We start from the raw sequence: 17,779 nt of genomic DNA on the forward strand, positions 1-17,779 counted from the left end.
GGAACGTCAAGTGTTTGCCGTGTTGAGTATCTTACCCTCTTCAGACGGAGCATTGTCTCTGATTTAAGAGAGCTGAGGAGCTGCCACAGCGCCACACAGTGTTTCAGACAGCACCTGCTCAATGCCTGTGCACACACACATATATAATAATCACTCAGGAATGTCAAGTTCAGTTTAATGAAGGTTGACTTCAAGTGTTCTAAGAAACCCTCCTGGATTTGACATTATGGGAGGCTCTTATTGTTTGAGGATGTTAACACAAACAAATCATTCAAATCATAAGGCTGCACTACAAACCATTATTTTCCACAAAACATGTCTTTCATGTGTTGAGGCGTGAAGAGAATAACGTAAAAGCTGAAATGTTATTGTTACTGGTTTAACATGAGTCTGTGTGACATGAGCTCTTTACTGTGACCAAAGGGCGGGCTGGAACTCAAATTTAGGCCAGGACATGCAAAATTCATCCAGCGTTGTGTGCTTAGCTTAGCCTAACTTAACTTAATTTAGGTTTAACTGAACTTAAGCTAAACTAAGTTAAGTTAAGTTAACTTAACTTAACCTAGCCTAGCCTAACTTAAGTTTGCTTAAGTTCAGTTAAATTAAGTTAAGCTAACCTTACCCTACCCTACCCTAACCCTACCCTACCCTACCCCTACCCTACCCAAACCTAACCCATCCCAACCCTACACTAAGCTAACACTACCCTAACCTAACCAAGCCTAACCTAACTTAACTTAACGCAATTGAACTGAAATTCACCTAACCCTAACCTTACCTAACCTAATCTAACTTAACCTAACTTAACTAAAATGCTTTGTAACCATCACATACCATGCTGTTAATGCTTAATTAAACCCAAAGTGTATAGTTTTTGAGCTACATGAATACGGTTTGACGCGAGAAAGTAACAAGAAACAAATATTTAAAAACACTGTCTGCATGATTGTTTTTCTCATATTGCCAAATGACAAAAAGCTTTTGTTTAAACCGGTAACTTTGTATAAGCACCTAATGTATTATTGATCCTGTATGACAGTGGTCACCAACCCTGTTCCTGGAGATCTACCGTCCTGCAGACTGTAGCTCCAACCCTGCTTCAGCACACCTGTCTGTAATTATCAAGCAAACCTGAACGCCTTGATTAGATAGTTCAGGTGTGTTTGATTGGGGTTAGAGCTAAAATCTTCCGGACGGTAGATCTCCAGGAGCAGGGTTGGTGACCACTGCTGTATGACATATCACTTATTGCTCCCTGAACTCTCTGTAAGTCGCTTTGGATAAAAGCGTCTGCTAAATGACTAAATGTAAATGTAAAAGATGTTGATCTCATGAATAGATGTCAAGGATTGTCTGGTGTCTTTTACACCTCTGACTGACATCATGAGGTCAAATGTGTGTTGGAGCTGCTGCAGAAGCACAGAAAGGAGTTTTAAACACAGACAAGCCAAAGTGTGCGCTTCTATCTATCATTACATTCATATCAGCACAATGAATGATAATAGAGAAACATGATGAGAAGCTTGACTCATCTTTCCATATAAAGGTCTGTAAGTGTCACCTCAGGAATGAGTTTTACTGTAAGTTATGTTGAACTTTTGCACCTGAATCCTGATGAAGATGAACCGTGGGTTTCCTATGGTTTGACAACACATACCACAGGTAAACCACAGTAACCGTACAGATAGCCCTCTCTTCAGATAGAACCTATAGCATGTGTATATATTGAGACCTTGAGCTCATTTTCAAACAAAGACCCAAAAAAGAAAAGAGAAAAATTTTCATGACAAGTAAAGGACATTATTTGAAGCTTGTCATTGTGAGTGGTAGGAGAATCATGAGCTCTGTTTGAAAGAGAAGAATTGTGATTGTCATTTTATCCAGAAGAGTGCAGCTCTAGAATGTTTCTCATCATCTCACAGAGCAAACAACATCTGTACCCCAAAGAGAAGAACATCTTGTGATGACATCATCTGTGACACTAAAGAATGTGTGTGTTGATGATTCACCTTATAGACGTGCGGCCCCATGTGATCTGTCATCTGTAGCACGTCCTTCAGATAGGTGCCCAGCTGCATGTGAGCCTCTCCTCCCGTCATGGCCAGGAAACCCAGAGCCAGCTGGACTGTAGAGAGCGCCTCACACACGTCACTGTGCGACTGAAGCTCCTTCACCAGATCATGGGCTGTCAGAGGCTGCAGACACTCCTGCGTGAGGTCAACAAAGCAGTATCAGTGTAACGTGCTGTTTAAAGGAAGGGTTTGATACCGGTTCCTGCATTCTGACTTCTTTACGCTGTTAAACGTGCTGGATTCTCATGATAAGCCCAGGGCAAAGTGGGGGAAAAATGTAACAGTTGGACATATAACAAAGTATTTCTGTGCCAGATTCACTTCCACATCCACTTGTGTTGATCACGGTTGTGCAGTGATGGTGTGTTGTGTGCTCGTGCTGTAGTCCCCCCCACACGCCTTCAGGGACCACCTATAGCCAGAACTAATGCTACAGCTGAATGTCTCTTTTATAAATGTGATGATCAACAATGTGCAACACGAGCGCATGGGTCCTGAAGACGAATCACAGATTGTGTTAGCTCTGCATTAAGAAAACTGCATGTTTACTAGAGTAAAACCAGGCTCAGAGGCAGAGTGAACAGATCGAATCTCATGATCAAACATCTATTCAGTTCTCTCAGGAGTGTGGCTGCCTCATGGGTTCTTTGTGAATCAAGCAGTCATGGTGAAGACAACATGTGTTCCTCACTTACAGAGGAACGCTTCCCAAACATGACACAAGGAGGTAACAAGCTTCTGACACTCATTCCTCACATTCAGATGTCAGTGTTCACTGTTTAATCTTTCCTACTACTGTAGTCAATGATCCCTCAGAACTGTCAGTTGCTCACATTCTTCCAAATATCTTGCTCTGTGTCCAAGCAAACAAAAACATGATGTGTACACACCTGGCGAGTAAACTAAGACAGAATTGTCATTTGTGGGTGAAGTCTTCCAGCACAACCATCTAGGACTTGAAAGATGACTTTGGATTGTGTTTGCACACACGCTTGGATTTTTAAGCTATTTTGCTAAACTCAAAGCGAGACTTACTTGTTGAACTTTGCTCTTCACATCTTTCAATATGTTTTCATAATTTCTGTCCTGTCTGTTGACCAGTGTAGGAATCCCCTGAAAAGAAAATGATGATGAACAAACAACTAGAGACTTCCTGCCAGTGTAAAGAAGGCCTAATAACAGGTGTGACGTACATTCAGTGTGATGTGTGGTTTGCCCTGGAGGAAGCGGGTGAGAATCTGCTGCTGAATCTTGGGAAGGTCACACTCCAGCAGTGTTTCCTGACCGCGCTCCATGCTGTACTGACAGTTGGCCAGCACCAGAGGCAGCAGATCTCGGTCGTACTCATAACTGATCACATGCAGCTCCGTCAGGTCACCCGGGCTTACCGTGTAACTGCAAGAGGACAACATGTGTGTACTTTCAGTGGCCAGAGCAGAGCTTCACAGATCTGCATCGTTGAATCAACATCCTATAAAGAGTCCAGTCAGGTCTTACCCAGACTCCTCTCCGGTGTGTTTTTCTACAGCGTACACAAGGTGATTGTGAAGGCTGATGAGGTAGCTGACGAGGGCAGTGGAACACAAGCCCAGACCTCGTCTCTGAGGCAGCAGCACCTGCAGGTCAGTATCCAGACTCAAGTCCTCCTGAGTGTATTCAGACGCCAGCTTGATCTCTCCTGACACACAAAACCCAGAGAAGACACAGGGTCACCACAGCCTTTCTAATCCCGCCCAAAATATGTTTTGTGGTCTGATCTCAGAAAGGAATTTATTTGCTTTCTGCATATAGAGTCTGGAGGGAATTTGGCAATTTTCAGTGGATTTACCGGTGGTAGCCAGAGCTCCTCTGATTTGGTTCCATGTTGACAAAAAGATTTTGACGCGTTGCTCATACCAGGCAGTGAGTGAATCTGTTGAGTGAAAACAATCACCATCAGCAAACTGAGTCAAAATTTTGGGATAAAGAAGTCATGAATGACCAAACGCTCTCTTGATTCATTCATACGGTCAGTACCTGCTTTCTGCTCTTGCAGGAACTCTCGTATGGTGCTGTAGGTCGGGTCGGTCACGTTCTGGAACTTCTTTACCAAATCCCTCTGGAGGACTAAGATGTCGGGAAGAAAGCGCACCAGCCGTAGCTCTGCTTCCTAAAAGAAACACTTCATCTAAATCTGTTTGTCAGAGTACTCATGTTTACCCAACTCTACGATCTTTTGGATAATAACCTCTACAAACATTATCTGCTATTTTTGTCGTTTCTTTAATATCAATTTTCTCACACTGTTGTTTCAGAGCAGAGAAACCTTTAGGAAGACGGCTGACGGTTCCAACTAACCAGAGACCTGTGCAGGATGGGTTTAACCATATTCCACCAGAACCGGACCATCCGGTATAAACCACTTTCTTTACGAGCCACAAACCCCCGCCCGGCCCCATCCACCACATGCGTCAGCTGCACTTTATCTCTGCGCTGGTTAAAGCATTCACGTCACAAGCCGAAGCAGCAGTGCAGCACTGGCACATCCGCATCATTCACACAGCGTTTGTCCACATTAATCTGTATGTAACAAAGGTTTTTGCAAACACTGCATGCTGCGGTTTTAGTTCTTGGTTTTAGAGACTTCAACATGTTTATATTAGATCAGCTATTTGTATAGTTTCAAACCATTACAACACAGAATGGTCGATTTTAGTCTCTGTGTGTAGATCATGCTATAATGTTAAAGAACATCATATAGACGTCTCAACTTCCACACTGGTATCAAAACACTGTTCAGTTTATTACCACTTAATTAACAATAACACCACACGCTTTTTTGAGTAGCAAAACAATTGTGTTCAGCGTCTATTTCTTTATTTTTTTAAATACTTTATTTAAAGCTTTACAAAATTAACAGCGTCTATTTCTGACGGACTCTCTGAATATATAAAGATAAATCAGCAAATGATGTTCTGAATGAAGCGGCCACTATGCATTATAAGTATGGAGCGAAAATTGTGACAAAACTAAACAAACAAATCCAGCATTTTGCAAACAAAAGCAACATCTTATGCAAAAGAAACTCAACTCTGAAACAAACCGAAAGCGTTTTACAAATACATAATGCAATTCGAGAGATAATGCAAAGGTGTAACATATAAATGTACTGTGTTTTAGTCATTTAGTCATTTTTTGAGTTTCTCACAAATGCATGTGCGACGCCCTCTTACAAAACAGCAGGTGGTGCTATTGGGAATTTGACACTAGTTTTTATAGAAAGAAGCCATGAACATTACCTTGCGTGTCACTCAATAATGAGTCATGCATTTGTTTTATATACAAATAACGTCCAGCATTTGCAGTGTTTTCACCCCTTCCATCCCATCTCATTCTCTTGTTCTTGTTTCCCAACTGTTTATGTTCACAAAACACACTACCATTACAAGGATACTGTCTTATATGGGAATTTTGACATCATTTTATGTTTATATCATGGACGGCTCTAGGCATGGGCAGGGTTGGCTGAACCCACCTAAATGTCTGGTCCTACCAATGAGAATAGAAAAATAACACAATTTTATTTAGTATTCTCTATTGGCTGTAAGCAACATCACTCTTAACTTCAATGTTCTTGCTTTAGTTTGTAACAGAGAAGCGTTCTACATGCTACAGGTGGAAGCAAAATACTTTGCAACGGAATTTTAGACGCATTGCACATTTTTAAAACTAAGCATGTCAAATTAATTGTGGAGTAACATAAGATTCATGTATTCGTTTTTGCGCTCTTAATTTGTACAGTTAACAAACAGCTATTATTTGCTTACAATATGCTACATTTTAACCTATTGACTTTCAGTTATGATTCAAAGATCCATCTTCCGAAGCTCCCGTTTCAGAAATAAATCTGTCTCTCTCCATCTCAAACACCCCAATTCATCCTGCAGGTGGTAGCAAAACAATGTGTTTTGAACATTGTGTTTGGTTTAGGCGCGACGCACGCTCACTATACCACATAAACAAAGGAGACACGATGTAAAGTTCATTGTGCAGTGTAATCAGATTAATTCATTCAATTCATTAAACGATGGGGAACGTTCTTAGCCTGCTTTCTTTTGTATGCTTCTATATATGTCCAGTTAACAAAACCGCTTTATTTAAGGTGTAAAACATCAATTAAATTACTATATTATTTATACACAATTAATATATGAAAGACAATAATAAACATTTTTTTTTACTGACAGTCTTCTGTAATGAATGCCTGTTTTTTATATACTCATATACTGCAGTGTTTGTTGAATTCCAACAAAAGCAAACCTCAAGAGTGACTGAGAGCATGATAATAAACAAATAAAAAAACAACTTTTCTAATGTGTACAAACATTAGTTTTACCAACACATTCTTATAAGAAAAAAAGGAAAATACGATTTAACTGGACTCTTAATTTTGTCCGCAGCTATGTCTGTGTGGTTGGGTATATATCCACCTAGGATATCTGCTGGTCCACCCTCTGCACCTGGCAGGAACCAGGGCTGGTTTATATGTCAATTTTTCAGTAAGATTTCAGTATAGTATTTTGTGCTCTTTCTGAGATAGGACTCGATTTTTTGTGATTTTTCTGCATGAAAGTTGCATTGATACATATGTTTGACTTGTATCCATAGCAACTCATGGATGAAAGTATTTAACATTATGTCTAAACACTATGGGATTAAAGTAGAGAGTTTTCTAGGCTATAAAAGATGAAAAAGTAAATAAATCCTAGTTGTCTACACTGTTTGGTTGCCATTAGCCTATTTAGGTTTAAAATGAATGGTGCTATTTTTTTGGATTTTTCAAACTAATTGGGAACTATTGCAATAAAATAAACCAGCACAAAAGAGTAGTGTAAATGTAAGTCAAAGATTTGAACTATCTGCTGTTTTGGGAGAAGTTGCATAACTGAGAAAATCTGATCAGTAACAGAAGTGAGAAAATCTGCACGGTCACATTTGTGAGAAAATCAAGCTGAGAATCTCATAAAAAGGTGAGACTTAAACAAAGTACATTTATATGTTTTACCTTTCCATTTTCTCTCGAATTGCATCGTGTATTTGTAAAATGCTTTCGTTTTGTGTAAGAGTTTAGTTTCTTTTGCATAAAAGGTTGTTCTTTGCAAAATGCTGGATTTGTTTGTTAAGTTTATGCACAATTTTCACTCCATGAATATCATGAAGTAGAGAGCGTGGATAGAATCCAATTTGCCGGCTGTGTGACGACTACACACACACAGTGTTGCCACATCAGGCAGATTCCCGCACAATTTATAAATAAAAAAATTGCGCTCAAGCAGCTTGCCTTTTCATTGTTTTTATTTAGTAAAGTTACTTCAAAACATTCAAAAATAATGTGTATGTCATAAACACTTATTCCTTATTGGTTCATTTTATCCACTCAGGTGTGGTATAGGGAGACCTGTCGATCAATCTACATCGAAATAAGATGACTCGTTTTGATGCGATAAAGGAGAAGATTTTGCATATTGAAGCGATCGCAATGCCAAAGTGGCCCATATATATGTTACAGGGTAGGGAGAGTAACTCAAATATCACATAGACAGACGACTCCAAGACTTGGTAAATATAACTATAACTGAATTGAGAGCACAATTGAATGATTAAATAAAAACCCAACTGAATATGGGATTAAACTACTTGTGTTCATCATCAGCACATTTAAAAAGTGTACAGACTGTGTTCTGACAGACTCGTCCTTGTCAGCTGATGGACTTCATCAATTTTGCACTATACGTTCTGCAATACACACTATAAGAAATGTAGGCTAAGTTCCTGTAGTTGTATCAGATTCTCATGGGTAAACAGATGATTGTAGCTGCTGTTCTTTGTCTGTTCTTAATGTATCAATGAATTTGAACAGTTTTTGCTGCTGTTGTGTGTGAATGAAGTTCATTAGCGAGAGTTCAACGCTTTCTGATGAATTATAGTGGGCACTTTATGCACAAAAATGATCATAGTGATGTATGTGTTTGTTAGAGGGTTATAGTCATTGGTTAAAGTTGTGATAGTAATGTGTCCAGAAACCACTTCAAAGTGACTCTTATTTTCTAACTCTATTTAAAACATTTGCATTGTTTGATCTGTTTGATCTGTTTTCCAGATTGGATTTTATATAATATAATGTATTTTGTCATCTTGTCATAGTTTGTTTCAAGGAGATAATATGGTCATTGTCATCGTTGGTTGAAACAGCGATACATTTCAATCACATTATTTTGTCAGTTACAATTTGGCCTGGTTTTGTTTGAGTGGGCGGGTTTGGGCGAGTCTTTGGGCTGGAAATAGTCCACCCAATCTGGCAACATTGCACGCACATCCCCAAACCCGTCACAAATAAAAAATAAATCAAATTAATCCTATTTACTCTGGTGATCCTAGCGAGGTCATAAAATGAATGCTTATACGGAAAAATCGCATCCCTGTTGCTGTTGTACGTATGTGAGAGGGTAAAACCACCACATCGCGCTGTCAATCACTCCTGTCAATCATCATTTCTTATCATTAACTGCAGAGAAGTAAATCTAACTTCATTTAGACATCACTTTCTATGCTTCTATTGCATATATGTGAGGGGGGAACAATCGCATAACACTGTCAATCGTTCTTTACTTCGCGTGTGAACCCTTCATCTTCTTTTATTATTTCCTTTAAAGCTTGAGATAAGAAACGAAATAGATGAAACAAATACAAGTTATACAATCTACATTGTCAGTAAGATGAGCTTCTTGAGGAGGTTTTGCTCATTAATGTATTTAACATGAAATTCATTTATTCTGCCATGCAGCGGCATGAGTGTTGGAAATGCTCTCTCTACAAGCGCTGCTCATGTCACGTGAAGCATTATTTAGTCTCTTGTCTATATCATTAAACTAATTTGTATTCCTTAACATTTGATTAAATAGTAGTAAGAAAAACTAATAAGAGCTAAATATTAAATACACTTAAATGAATGTCTTCCAGAGAGAAACATCAAGCCAGTGTGTAAAGTTAATAAAGATAAAGTTACTAAGTTAGGTTATTATTATTATTATTAGGTTCAATGTGAATCTAGTGTTCCTTAGCATTGCTGGTGCCATGCCATGACCCCTGCCCTCACATCACACACAATCCCCCTGAAACCATGTGCCCAACCGCACACACCAGCGTCTTCCTGTCCGCACAAGCTGCTTCAACCCCTGCTGTGAAGTACATGTAGTGTAAGTGTCGTTCACTCTGCTTGATGGACATCTTACCCGCTGAAGGAACCTCCAGAGCACAGGTAAAGCATCTCGGCCATTGTTCTGCTCCACAACGTGACTCAGACTGGACATGGACACCTTCCTCCTGCAGCTCCAGATGGATGAGTTATGGATGAGGGAGTTCTGGGGCAGAGAGCGCAGGAACAGTCCTGGTTCCCCAAACGTCAACTTCATGAGAGGATTACAAGACACTCGATCATCTTCCCTGATGAAAGCATTCACTTCCTTCAACTGATGCTCCAAAACCTGAAAGAAAGATCAAATCATGTCAAGCAGAGCTTCAAATAACAGTCCATAGCTCTTCTCAGAGACTAACTCAACGTTCAGCTTTTGCTTTACGATGTACAACATTGGGCTCACAAAATCCGAGAGACCTGCGATCAGGTTAAGTATGCCCAGAGATGAAACTTATAAAGCTTCAACAGACATGACCCAAATACAACAGAACACGCTTTAAAAGAGCATGTGTAGTTTGTCCCTTCACACGTCCTGTAGTTGGGTTGTTTTAACTTTGTTTGGTGGCCAGCTGAAGGTTTTTATTGACATGGATGGATTTGTAAGTGTTTGCATGCTGCAGTTATTATTTACAAGAACCCTTTATGGTCACAGTACTGGAAATATTAGAAATCAACCTGGTTTTATTCAGAGTGGTCTGCAGAACACAACACAATAACAGGTGTTTGGTGAACAGAAACAGCCACAGCTAATGTGGGGTTCAAAGGTTTTATTGGTTTCATTGGGTTTCATATATTGCTGTTCCAGTAGACCAAGAGCAGACAACCCAACATTACCTACAGACCGTAAATATGACCTCTGTGATGTAGACCTCATCTGTGGTTTGCAGTCAGTGAGCGAGTGAGTGAAATATGCAGTTGTGAATCCTCTCTACTCCACTTCAACAAAGGGCACAAATGGACAGTGGATTAGAGTGAGAGTTCTCCAAAAAATTTGGTCATCATTTACTCATCCTCTTGTCATTTCAAACATGTACGACTTTCTTTCTTCCACAGAACACAAAAGAAGATCTTTTGAAAAATGTTGTTGACCGAGCAGAGATAGCTCGCATTGACTCGCATTGGTTTTGTGTCCATCCAATAGAATGCAATGACTGCCCCCGTGTTCGGTTTGCCACAGTTTTCAAAATATCTTTTGTGTTCTGCAGAACTGAAGAGGGTGAGTAAATGATGACCGAACGTTCATGTTTGGGTGAACTCTCCCTTTAAGCCACAGATGCAGCACTGTTCACACCAACAAACAGTCTGGGAGCTTCACACACACAAATGGTTTCACAGGAGAAACAACTGAAATACGGGAGATTCCCGGGAGAAATAACAAGAAGGGAGGGTGGTGGGAGATGGGTGTGAAAAACAGGAGTGTTGATAGGTGTGGTTATGTCCATGTGATGGAACAACTTCTCAACAAGGAAAACACCTTTTCTGTTGTCAGACATTATTAAAAAGGAAGGAAATCCGGGACTTCCGGTTGACGATGTAAAGGACGGACGTGTGGGGCGTCCCTTCGACGATTTTGCGAAAATCTTTTAATTTTCAGTCAGCAAGCTACGGCAAACCAGGCTTCAAGCCTTAGCGTTAACTATGGTGAAGTTAGTCACACGGCACAATTCTGATGTGTGTGCCGAACAGTTTCTTATGGTCATTAGCCAAGAGACATTGGTTTGTTTTAACAAATAATTATTAAAAATGTCATGACCATTGTAACCCATGTCATTTATTTGTGATTAATAATTACAACTGTTATATCCACTGTAACCTAATTCACAGGTTTGTTCAGTCAGTGATAAAAAAAATGTCACAACCTTTAACCTAAGATTAATTAATCACCATACTATTTAATTAATTAGATTAAGAAATTGATTCGCATGACAGCACTATTTTTACGTGGAGGCCTTTTCTGTTAGTTTTCTTCATCTGGATACTACCGTAATGCTCATCTGGCTCCTAATCAGGATGCTCATTTATTTGCCACCATTCTTGTTAATATCCTTGTATCTAATCATTCACAAGTAATTAATGGTTAGCCCAAATATTTCCCAGAGAGGACTGAGTGGGTCTAGTATTTGGCTTGTGAGTTGGAACGTTCGTGGACTTGGGGGCCCAATAAAGTGATCCAAAGTATTTTCATACCTCAAGGGCCTTAACACTGACATTGCTTTCCTTCAAGAGACCCACTTTCGTGTAAATGATCATCACAGAATACGCAAACCATGGATTGGGCAAATATTCCACTTTCAATAGCAAATCCAGGGGTACTGCTATTCTGATCAACAAACGTATCAAATTTTCCCCTGTTCAGATCATATCTGATCCCCATGGGCGCTATGTTATAGTAAGTGGCCCATTATATCAGACTTCAGTTGTATTGGTTAATGTCTACGCCCCTAATTGGGACAACCCAAGTTTTATCACTTCGCTTTTTTAAAAAATTCCCAACTTAGACACTCATCGTCTCATTTTAGGGGGAGACCTGAACCTAGTAATTGATCCCAAGCGGGATCTATCCCACCCGAAAGTACTTATACCCTCTGCCATGTCGAAGACATTATCATCTATTATGAGCCAATTGGGCTGTATAGACGCTTGGCGCCTGTTCCACGCACTCTCTAAAGAATTTTCCTATTTCTCCAAAGTACACCAAGCTTATTCCCGAATCGACTACTTCTTTATAGACAGGGCTCTTCTACCTGCCGTGAAATTCACTGAATATTCTGCTATTGTTATTTCTGATCACTATCCTTATATTTTAGATTTAGCACTCTCACCTATCACTACAAAACAGTGGAAGTTTAATACAGGGCTACTATCGAAAGATGAGTTCTGTGATTATATTTCAAAACAAATTAAGTCCATATCACCCTCTCTGTTATGGGAAAAATTAAATGCGGTAATTAGGGGAGATATTATTTCATACAGTACACATCTGGCTAGGAAAAATAAACAAAAACAACAAGAGCTTATTGACGCAATCCTCAGCATAGATAGAGAATATTCAAACTCCCCCAGGCCAGAATTGTCTGCTAAAAGGGTTAAGTTACAGTCTGATTATGATCTTGTCTCTACAAATAAAGCAGAGTATCTTTTAAGACGGACCAAAGGGACTTACCATGCAATGGTGATAAAGCCAGCCATCTTCTTGCTCTCCAACTTAAACGTCAGTCTGCCTCAAATTTCCTATCACAAATATATGACTCCTCTCGCTCCCTAACTACCAGCCCAGCTGAAATAAACTCAACCTTTGCTTCCTATTATTCTAACATGTATCAGTCTGAATCTCCTGCAAATAAGACCACAATGGATAATTTCCTGGATAGCATCGATGTACCTACCATAGATCCTCTTCTTAATGAGGAGTTGGAAAAACCTATACAGTTGGAAGAATTAACATCTTGTCTTAAATTAATACAAAACAACAAAGCTTCAGGGCCCGATGGATTTCCGGTTTACTTTACATATATAAATATATAAAAAGTTCTCCCACCAACTTATTCCTTTGTTATTAGACATGTTTAATGATTCACTGAAACAAGGCTCTTTACCATCAACCCAGGGTCAGTTGTGGTCTTGTGGTTAGAGAGTTGGACTCGTAGCCAGAAGGTCACTGGTTCAATTCTCAGTGCCACCAGAAAATAACTAAAGTGCCCTTGAGCAAGGCACCTTACCCCGGTTTGCTCTTCATGTTTCAATGGTATTTTCAGATCTGGACTGGAACATCGAGTGTCTCTCTATGCTGATGACCTGTTGCTATAGATCACAGACCCAGTTAGCTGTATAGATAATATTTAAAAAAATTTGACAACTTTCGGATCATTTTCAGGCTATAAATTAAACATCAGCAAAAGTGAGTTTCTTCCGGTAAACATAGCAGCTAAACGGATCACATCAAATGCACTACCATTCCGATTGGCTCATAGCAGCTTTCACTATTTAGGCATTAACATTTCCCACTCCCTCCCCTCACTATATAAGAATAATTTCGCAAAGTTGGTAATGGAAATTAGGTCTGATCTGGTGCGCTGGGACTCTCTCTCCCTCTCTCTTTGATAGGCAGAATCAATTCTACTAAAATGAATATTCTTCCGAGATTTTTGTTTCCTTTCCAGTGTCTTCCAAACTTTTTACCAAAATTCATACGGGCTGGTAAGATCCCGAGAGTGCGTCGAACAACACTCCAAAGAAGCAAATCAGATGGGGGCCTTGCACTGCCCAACTTATTATTTTACTATTGGGCCGCCAATCTTCAAGTTCGCCCTTGAGAACCAATCAACTCTGACTACTATAGAAAAGGCCAATGAAATTTGTATGCCTGTCTCCGCCCCCGGATGTCCAGTATAAGTGGAAGCCGGCGTGCAGCATTCATTTACCTTTTGTTCTTCAGAGCCTTCGCTCATGACTACGAACAGAACGAATTCAATGAATTCTTCTTATTTCTACATTGCCGGATCTACGACATAGAGCAGCGGATCATCCCTACCTGCAGCGACCTTCCCCTGGTCGTCTTGGCGGTTCCAGAGGTGTTAGAGATTTTTTCTAAAAAAGGTCATTTTCACGATATAGCAGTCTCCAGCGTGGCATGTCCTGCTGTTCTCTTGGGTGCGGCACCCTCATGGAGGAGGGGGATGGAAACGTTCGCGGCAGAGCAGCCTTCCCCCTTAGGCCGGGATACCATATGAACTATCACAGATAGCTCTAACCAGACCTAGTGCTACCGGACGCAGTAACACCCCCCCGTGGGCTGTTCCGTCTGATGTATCCTCATGACAACGGTTCCCACACATGAGCTTCCCCAGGTGGGCATCCACCTCACGGTTAACTACCCAGTCCGCACGTTCCATAGGCAACCCCATCTGTCGTTCTTGACACAACATCGAGAGACCGACAGAAAGGGAACGTCTTGGTTACGTATGTAACCTCAGTTCCCTGATGGAGGGAACGAGACTTTGTTTCCCTTATGCCACAAACACGTATCGTATTCTGCTGCAGTCGTGAGAGGCTCTCAGGCTCTTCAGAACAAGAGGTAAATGAATGCTGCACGCCGGCTTCCTTTTATACCGGATATCCGGGGGCGGAGACCAGCATGCAAATTTCATTCGCCAAATTTCATTGGCCTTTTCTATAGTAGTCAGAGTTGATTGGTTCTCAAGGGCGAAACCCATCTGTCGTTCTCGACACAACGTCTCGTTCCCTCCATCAGGGAACTGAGGTTACATACGTAACCAAGACGTTAAATATAATTGACCCCAATCTCATATGTTTCGATACTTCCAAGCACGGAATTATGCTCGCACACACTTTACTTCTTTCCCTCAATCTCCAATGGGATCTCTTATTACGGAGTTACTCTCTCTTCCAAGGGCTTCTAGTAGGATTACAATATTATTTAACCTCATATCATCTTCGAACATGTCCTCCCTGGTGAGGGGTAGGGAGAGTTGGGAAAGGGAGCTTGGTTTTGATTTGACAGATGAGTGGTGGAGGGAAGTACTGATCAGGGTCAATTCTACTACATCTTGTGCTCGTCTTAGCTTAATTCTGTTCAAGGTTTTCCATAAGACTCATTTCACAAAAAACAGACTTGGTAGGCTATTTCCAGGCACAAATGATATCTGTGATAGATGTGGGTTATTACCACCAGACCTTATTATGTATGTAAACACACTCACCTCTCTGGACCCCAACTGAATCAATCTGACGCATCCAAAATAATTGAATTTTTATGTTAGCAGACCTTTTAGTGAGCACCCTATTATATTATGGTTTTTACTATGATTGTTGATTTTAATTTTTCGCCTCCCTTTGCGTGTTGTTCTATTCCTTTTATTTGTTCTCTGTATTTATTATTTGTTGCCACCACCTGGTTGATTACATGTGTATCTTGTCTTTGCTTAATTTCTTGTCTATTTTTGTTTTGTTTTCTCTCCCTCTTTGTTCTTGGGAAATCTTACCATGGAACCATGGAAAAGAAAAGAAAAGAGTGGAAAACAGTCGTGGAATAGCGGTATATTGTGTATCGATGCTTGCGAAATGCTGTTCTCCAATAAAAATTCATAAAAGAAAAGGAATTAAAAAAAGGAAGGAAATCAATGTGCTGTGTTTACCTTCAGTTGATGTGCGATGACATCAGTATTCATGGCATTCTCCCATGCATTTCTTGCATCTTTGGTGGAAAGGTTTGGATCATAAGAAGCAGGCCCTGTTTCAAATAAATAGCCTTTTGAATATCTGTGGCAGAAGCTGAATATGGCCAGTGTGAGATGTCAAGTGAGTTGTGGTGTCTCTTACACTGGCTGGTTTGATGGGGCTCCAGTAGACTGTGGATGGTCAAATGGATGGTAATGACCACATCATCCACACCTTTACCCAGAGCTCTGCTCAGCTGCTCCATGTCCTTCAGAAGATGAGCCGTGAGGAATGAAGCCGGATCGAGCACAGCAGGCTTGATCATCTGAATGAGGCTCTGGACAGAAACATGCATCGACACTCATTATCACGCTCAAGAGCAAAACTACACATCATCAGGTGCAGAATGAACTACCTCAGGGTGGGTTTTAGCTCCATACAGCAGAGACACGTGTGTGAGCAGTCTGAGAAGAGCGAAGGGGGCAGGTGACATATTCTTGGTGTCCTGCATGTCAGGCTGGTCTCGGCGTTGGGCGTCACCCAGAATGTGTCCTGACTTAGTACGGTCCTCTCTGCAAAGAGCAACAACTCACAATCTGTCACCACAAACCATTATTAGCCAAAACTTACATTCAAGTCTTATATACACAGTCGGATGATGTGCAGTCATCCAAAATAAACTCTAACATTTGTCACTAAAACGTTCATTTTTTAGTTCAGTACTTTTCCCACAGTATTCTTCTTCGCTTTTATCTTATGGTCTTGGTATATTTCTGGATTGGTATTATTTCAGTTGATATAACCATTTCATGAACAGTCAAAGAACAGATATTACTACATTGACATGAACCTTAAACTAAGACATAAGATGTGCGCTGTTAGTTCATGAGCTGACTCTTATTGTGAAGTGTTACTAGAAATATAAGTTTAAGCACAATTATATCAAATCTGTCTACAAAACTTATTCCAAACATTTCAATATAAAGCTGTAAATGAAATCTATGTTAAGATCTGTGTGTTTAAGCGTCAACGTATTCAGATGTGTTCAATGCAGCGATTGTACTTCAGAGAGACAGCTGAGTGAACACACTCATGTTGTGATGATGGATCTGGACCGGACCGTATTCCTGATGTACAAAGTAATGTTCCAGAAACTTCAATTTGTGATTCCCTACTGGTGGTGAGGATGTAGGAATCTCAGAGATGAATAAACATTAGATTCTTGTCTTACCACACAAGTTTAGCAGGATGTCTGTGTTTTGAGATTACAATGATCAAAAACTTCTTCTGTTACACTCACAAACATCAGGGTCTGTTCATTTAAACACGCTAAATCAATCAAAAATCACAAATGTAAGGTGAGGTGAGGTATAAAGTAAAGAAAGAATATCAGTAATATATCAGGCAGTGAGGTCAAAAGAAATGAGCATTAATGTTTAAATGAGCGCGGAACTGATTCATCAATCAAATGACCAGTGTCCAGGTTATCTGAAGACCAGTATACATCTTTCTCAATGGGATTCATTCATCACAAGGGTTTTTTTGAGGACGCCGCTACGACCTTTAGCAAAAACTCTAAGAAATGAAATGCGGCCAAGACGTCCTCAGAGCGGGAACACAGTAATGTCACCGAGACCAAATGAAGAGGAACTGGTGACGTGGTCAGAATGTACCGTGTTTGCTGGAAGGTGATCCATTATATTTCCTAAAACTAGACAGAAACAACAAGCATTCACTGCCAGATAACTCACTGTTTCTGCATGACCTGGAAGCCGAGAACAGGATTGTGGTTGGTGCCACCTATTTCTATATTACAATCTGGACAGCGACTGATCTCCGTGGGTCGACCACACTGCACAGATGGAGGAGCAAAACAGGTTTTCTTTTTATTTCAATTCTTCTGTGACTGTGTATATATATATATATATATATAACACAGTACTCAGTGATGAAAAGCCAAATGATAGGGATGAAGTCACATGAACTTACCTCACCAACAGTGCACGGATGACCATTAGGACAGACTGCCAAGATAAAAAAGATATTTAATCATACATCACGTTTGGCTCCAAACTTGTCCTACTTCATCACAGAGGACACAATGCTTAGGAACAAATTAAATGAGTCAAAATTATATTAAGCATCATGATTATTGACCCGCACATCAACATGAACAGTGTTGTCTTTATCAAACATTATGTGTAAAACATACCATACGCTTCAAATGGTTTGTTGGTATGTTGACGTGCACTACAACACTAATGTATGTGTGTTTCTACGTGTCCGTGTATGCTTG

The 17,779-nt window shown here is 40.2% G+C and overlaps 1 protein-coding gene across 1 annotated transcript in view; it reads right to left on the reverse strand.

Annotated features, from left to right (window-relative positions):
* The window catches only part of LOC130408403 (E3 ubiquitin-protein ligase rnf213-alpha-like), a 71,618-nt gene that overhangs the window by 3,846 nt on the left and 49,993 nt on the right, over positions 1–17,779 (reverse strand). The window contains exons 54-66 of the mRNA XM_056731908.1: positions 17,473–17,507; positions 17,235–17,335; positions 15,899–16,055; positions 15,646–15,820; positions 15,462–15,556; positions 9,344–9,595; positions 4,089–4,221; positions 3,901–3,984; positions 3,570–3,750; positions 3,266–3,467; positions 3,108–3,185; positions 2,010–2,207; positions 36–125 (exon numbers count right to left, since the gene is read on the reverse strand). Coding sequence (XP_056587886.1) covers positions 36–125; positions 2,010–2,207; positions 3,108–3,185; positions 3,266–3,467; positions 3,570–3,750; positions 3,901–3,984; positions 4,089–4,221; positions 9,344–9,595; positions 15,462–15,556; positions 15,646–15,820; positions 15,899–16,055; positions 17,235–17,335; positions 17,473–17,507 — 1,781 coding nt within the window. The remainder of the gene's footprint in view (positions 1–35; positions 126–2,009; positions 2,208–3,107; positions 3,186–3,265; positions 3,468–3,569; positions 3,751–3,900; positions 3,985–4,088; positions 4,222–9,343; positions 9,596–15,461; positions 15,557–15,645; positions 15,821–15,898; positions 16,056–17,234; positions 17,336–17,472; positions 17,508–17,779) is intronic.

Source organism: Triplophysa dalaica, chromosome 19, assembly GCF_015846415.1.
Source record: "Triplophysa dalaica isolate WHDGS20190420 chromosome 19, ASM1584641v1, whole genome shotgun sequence".
NCBI lineage: Eukaryota > Metazoa > Chordata > Actinopteri > Cypriniformes > Nemacheilidae > Triplophysa > Triplophysa dalaica.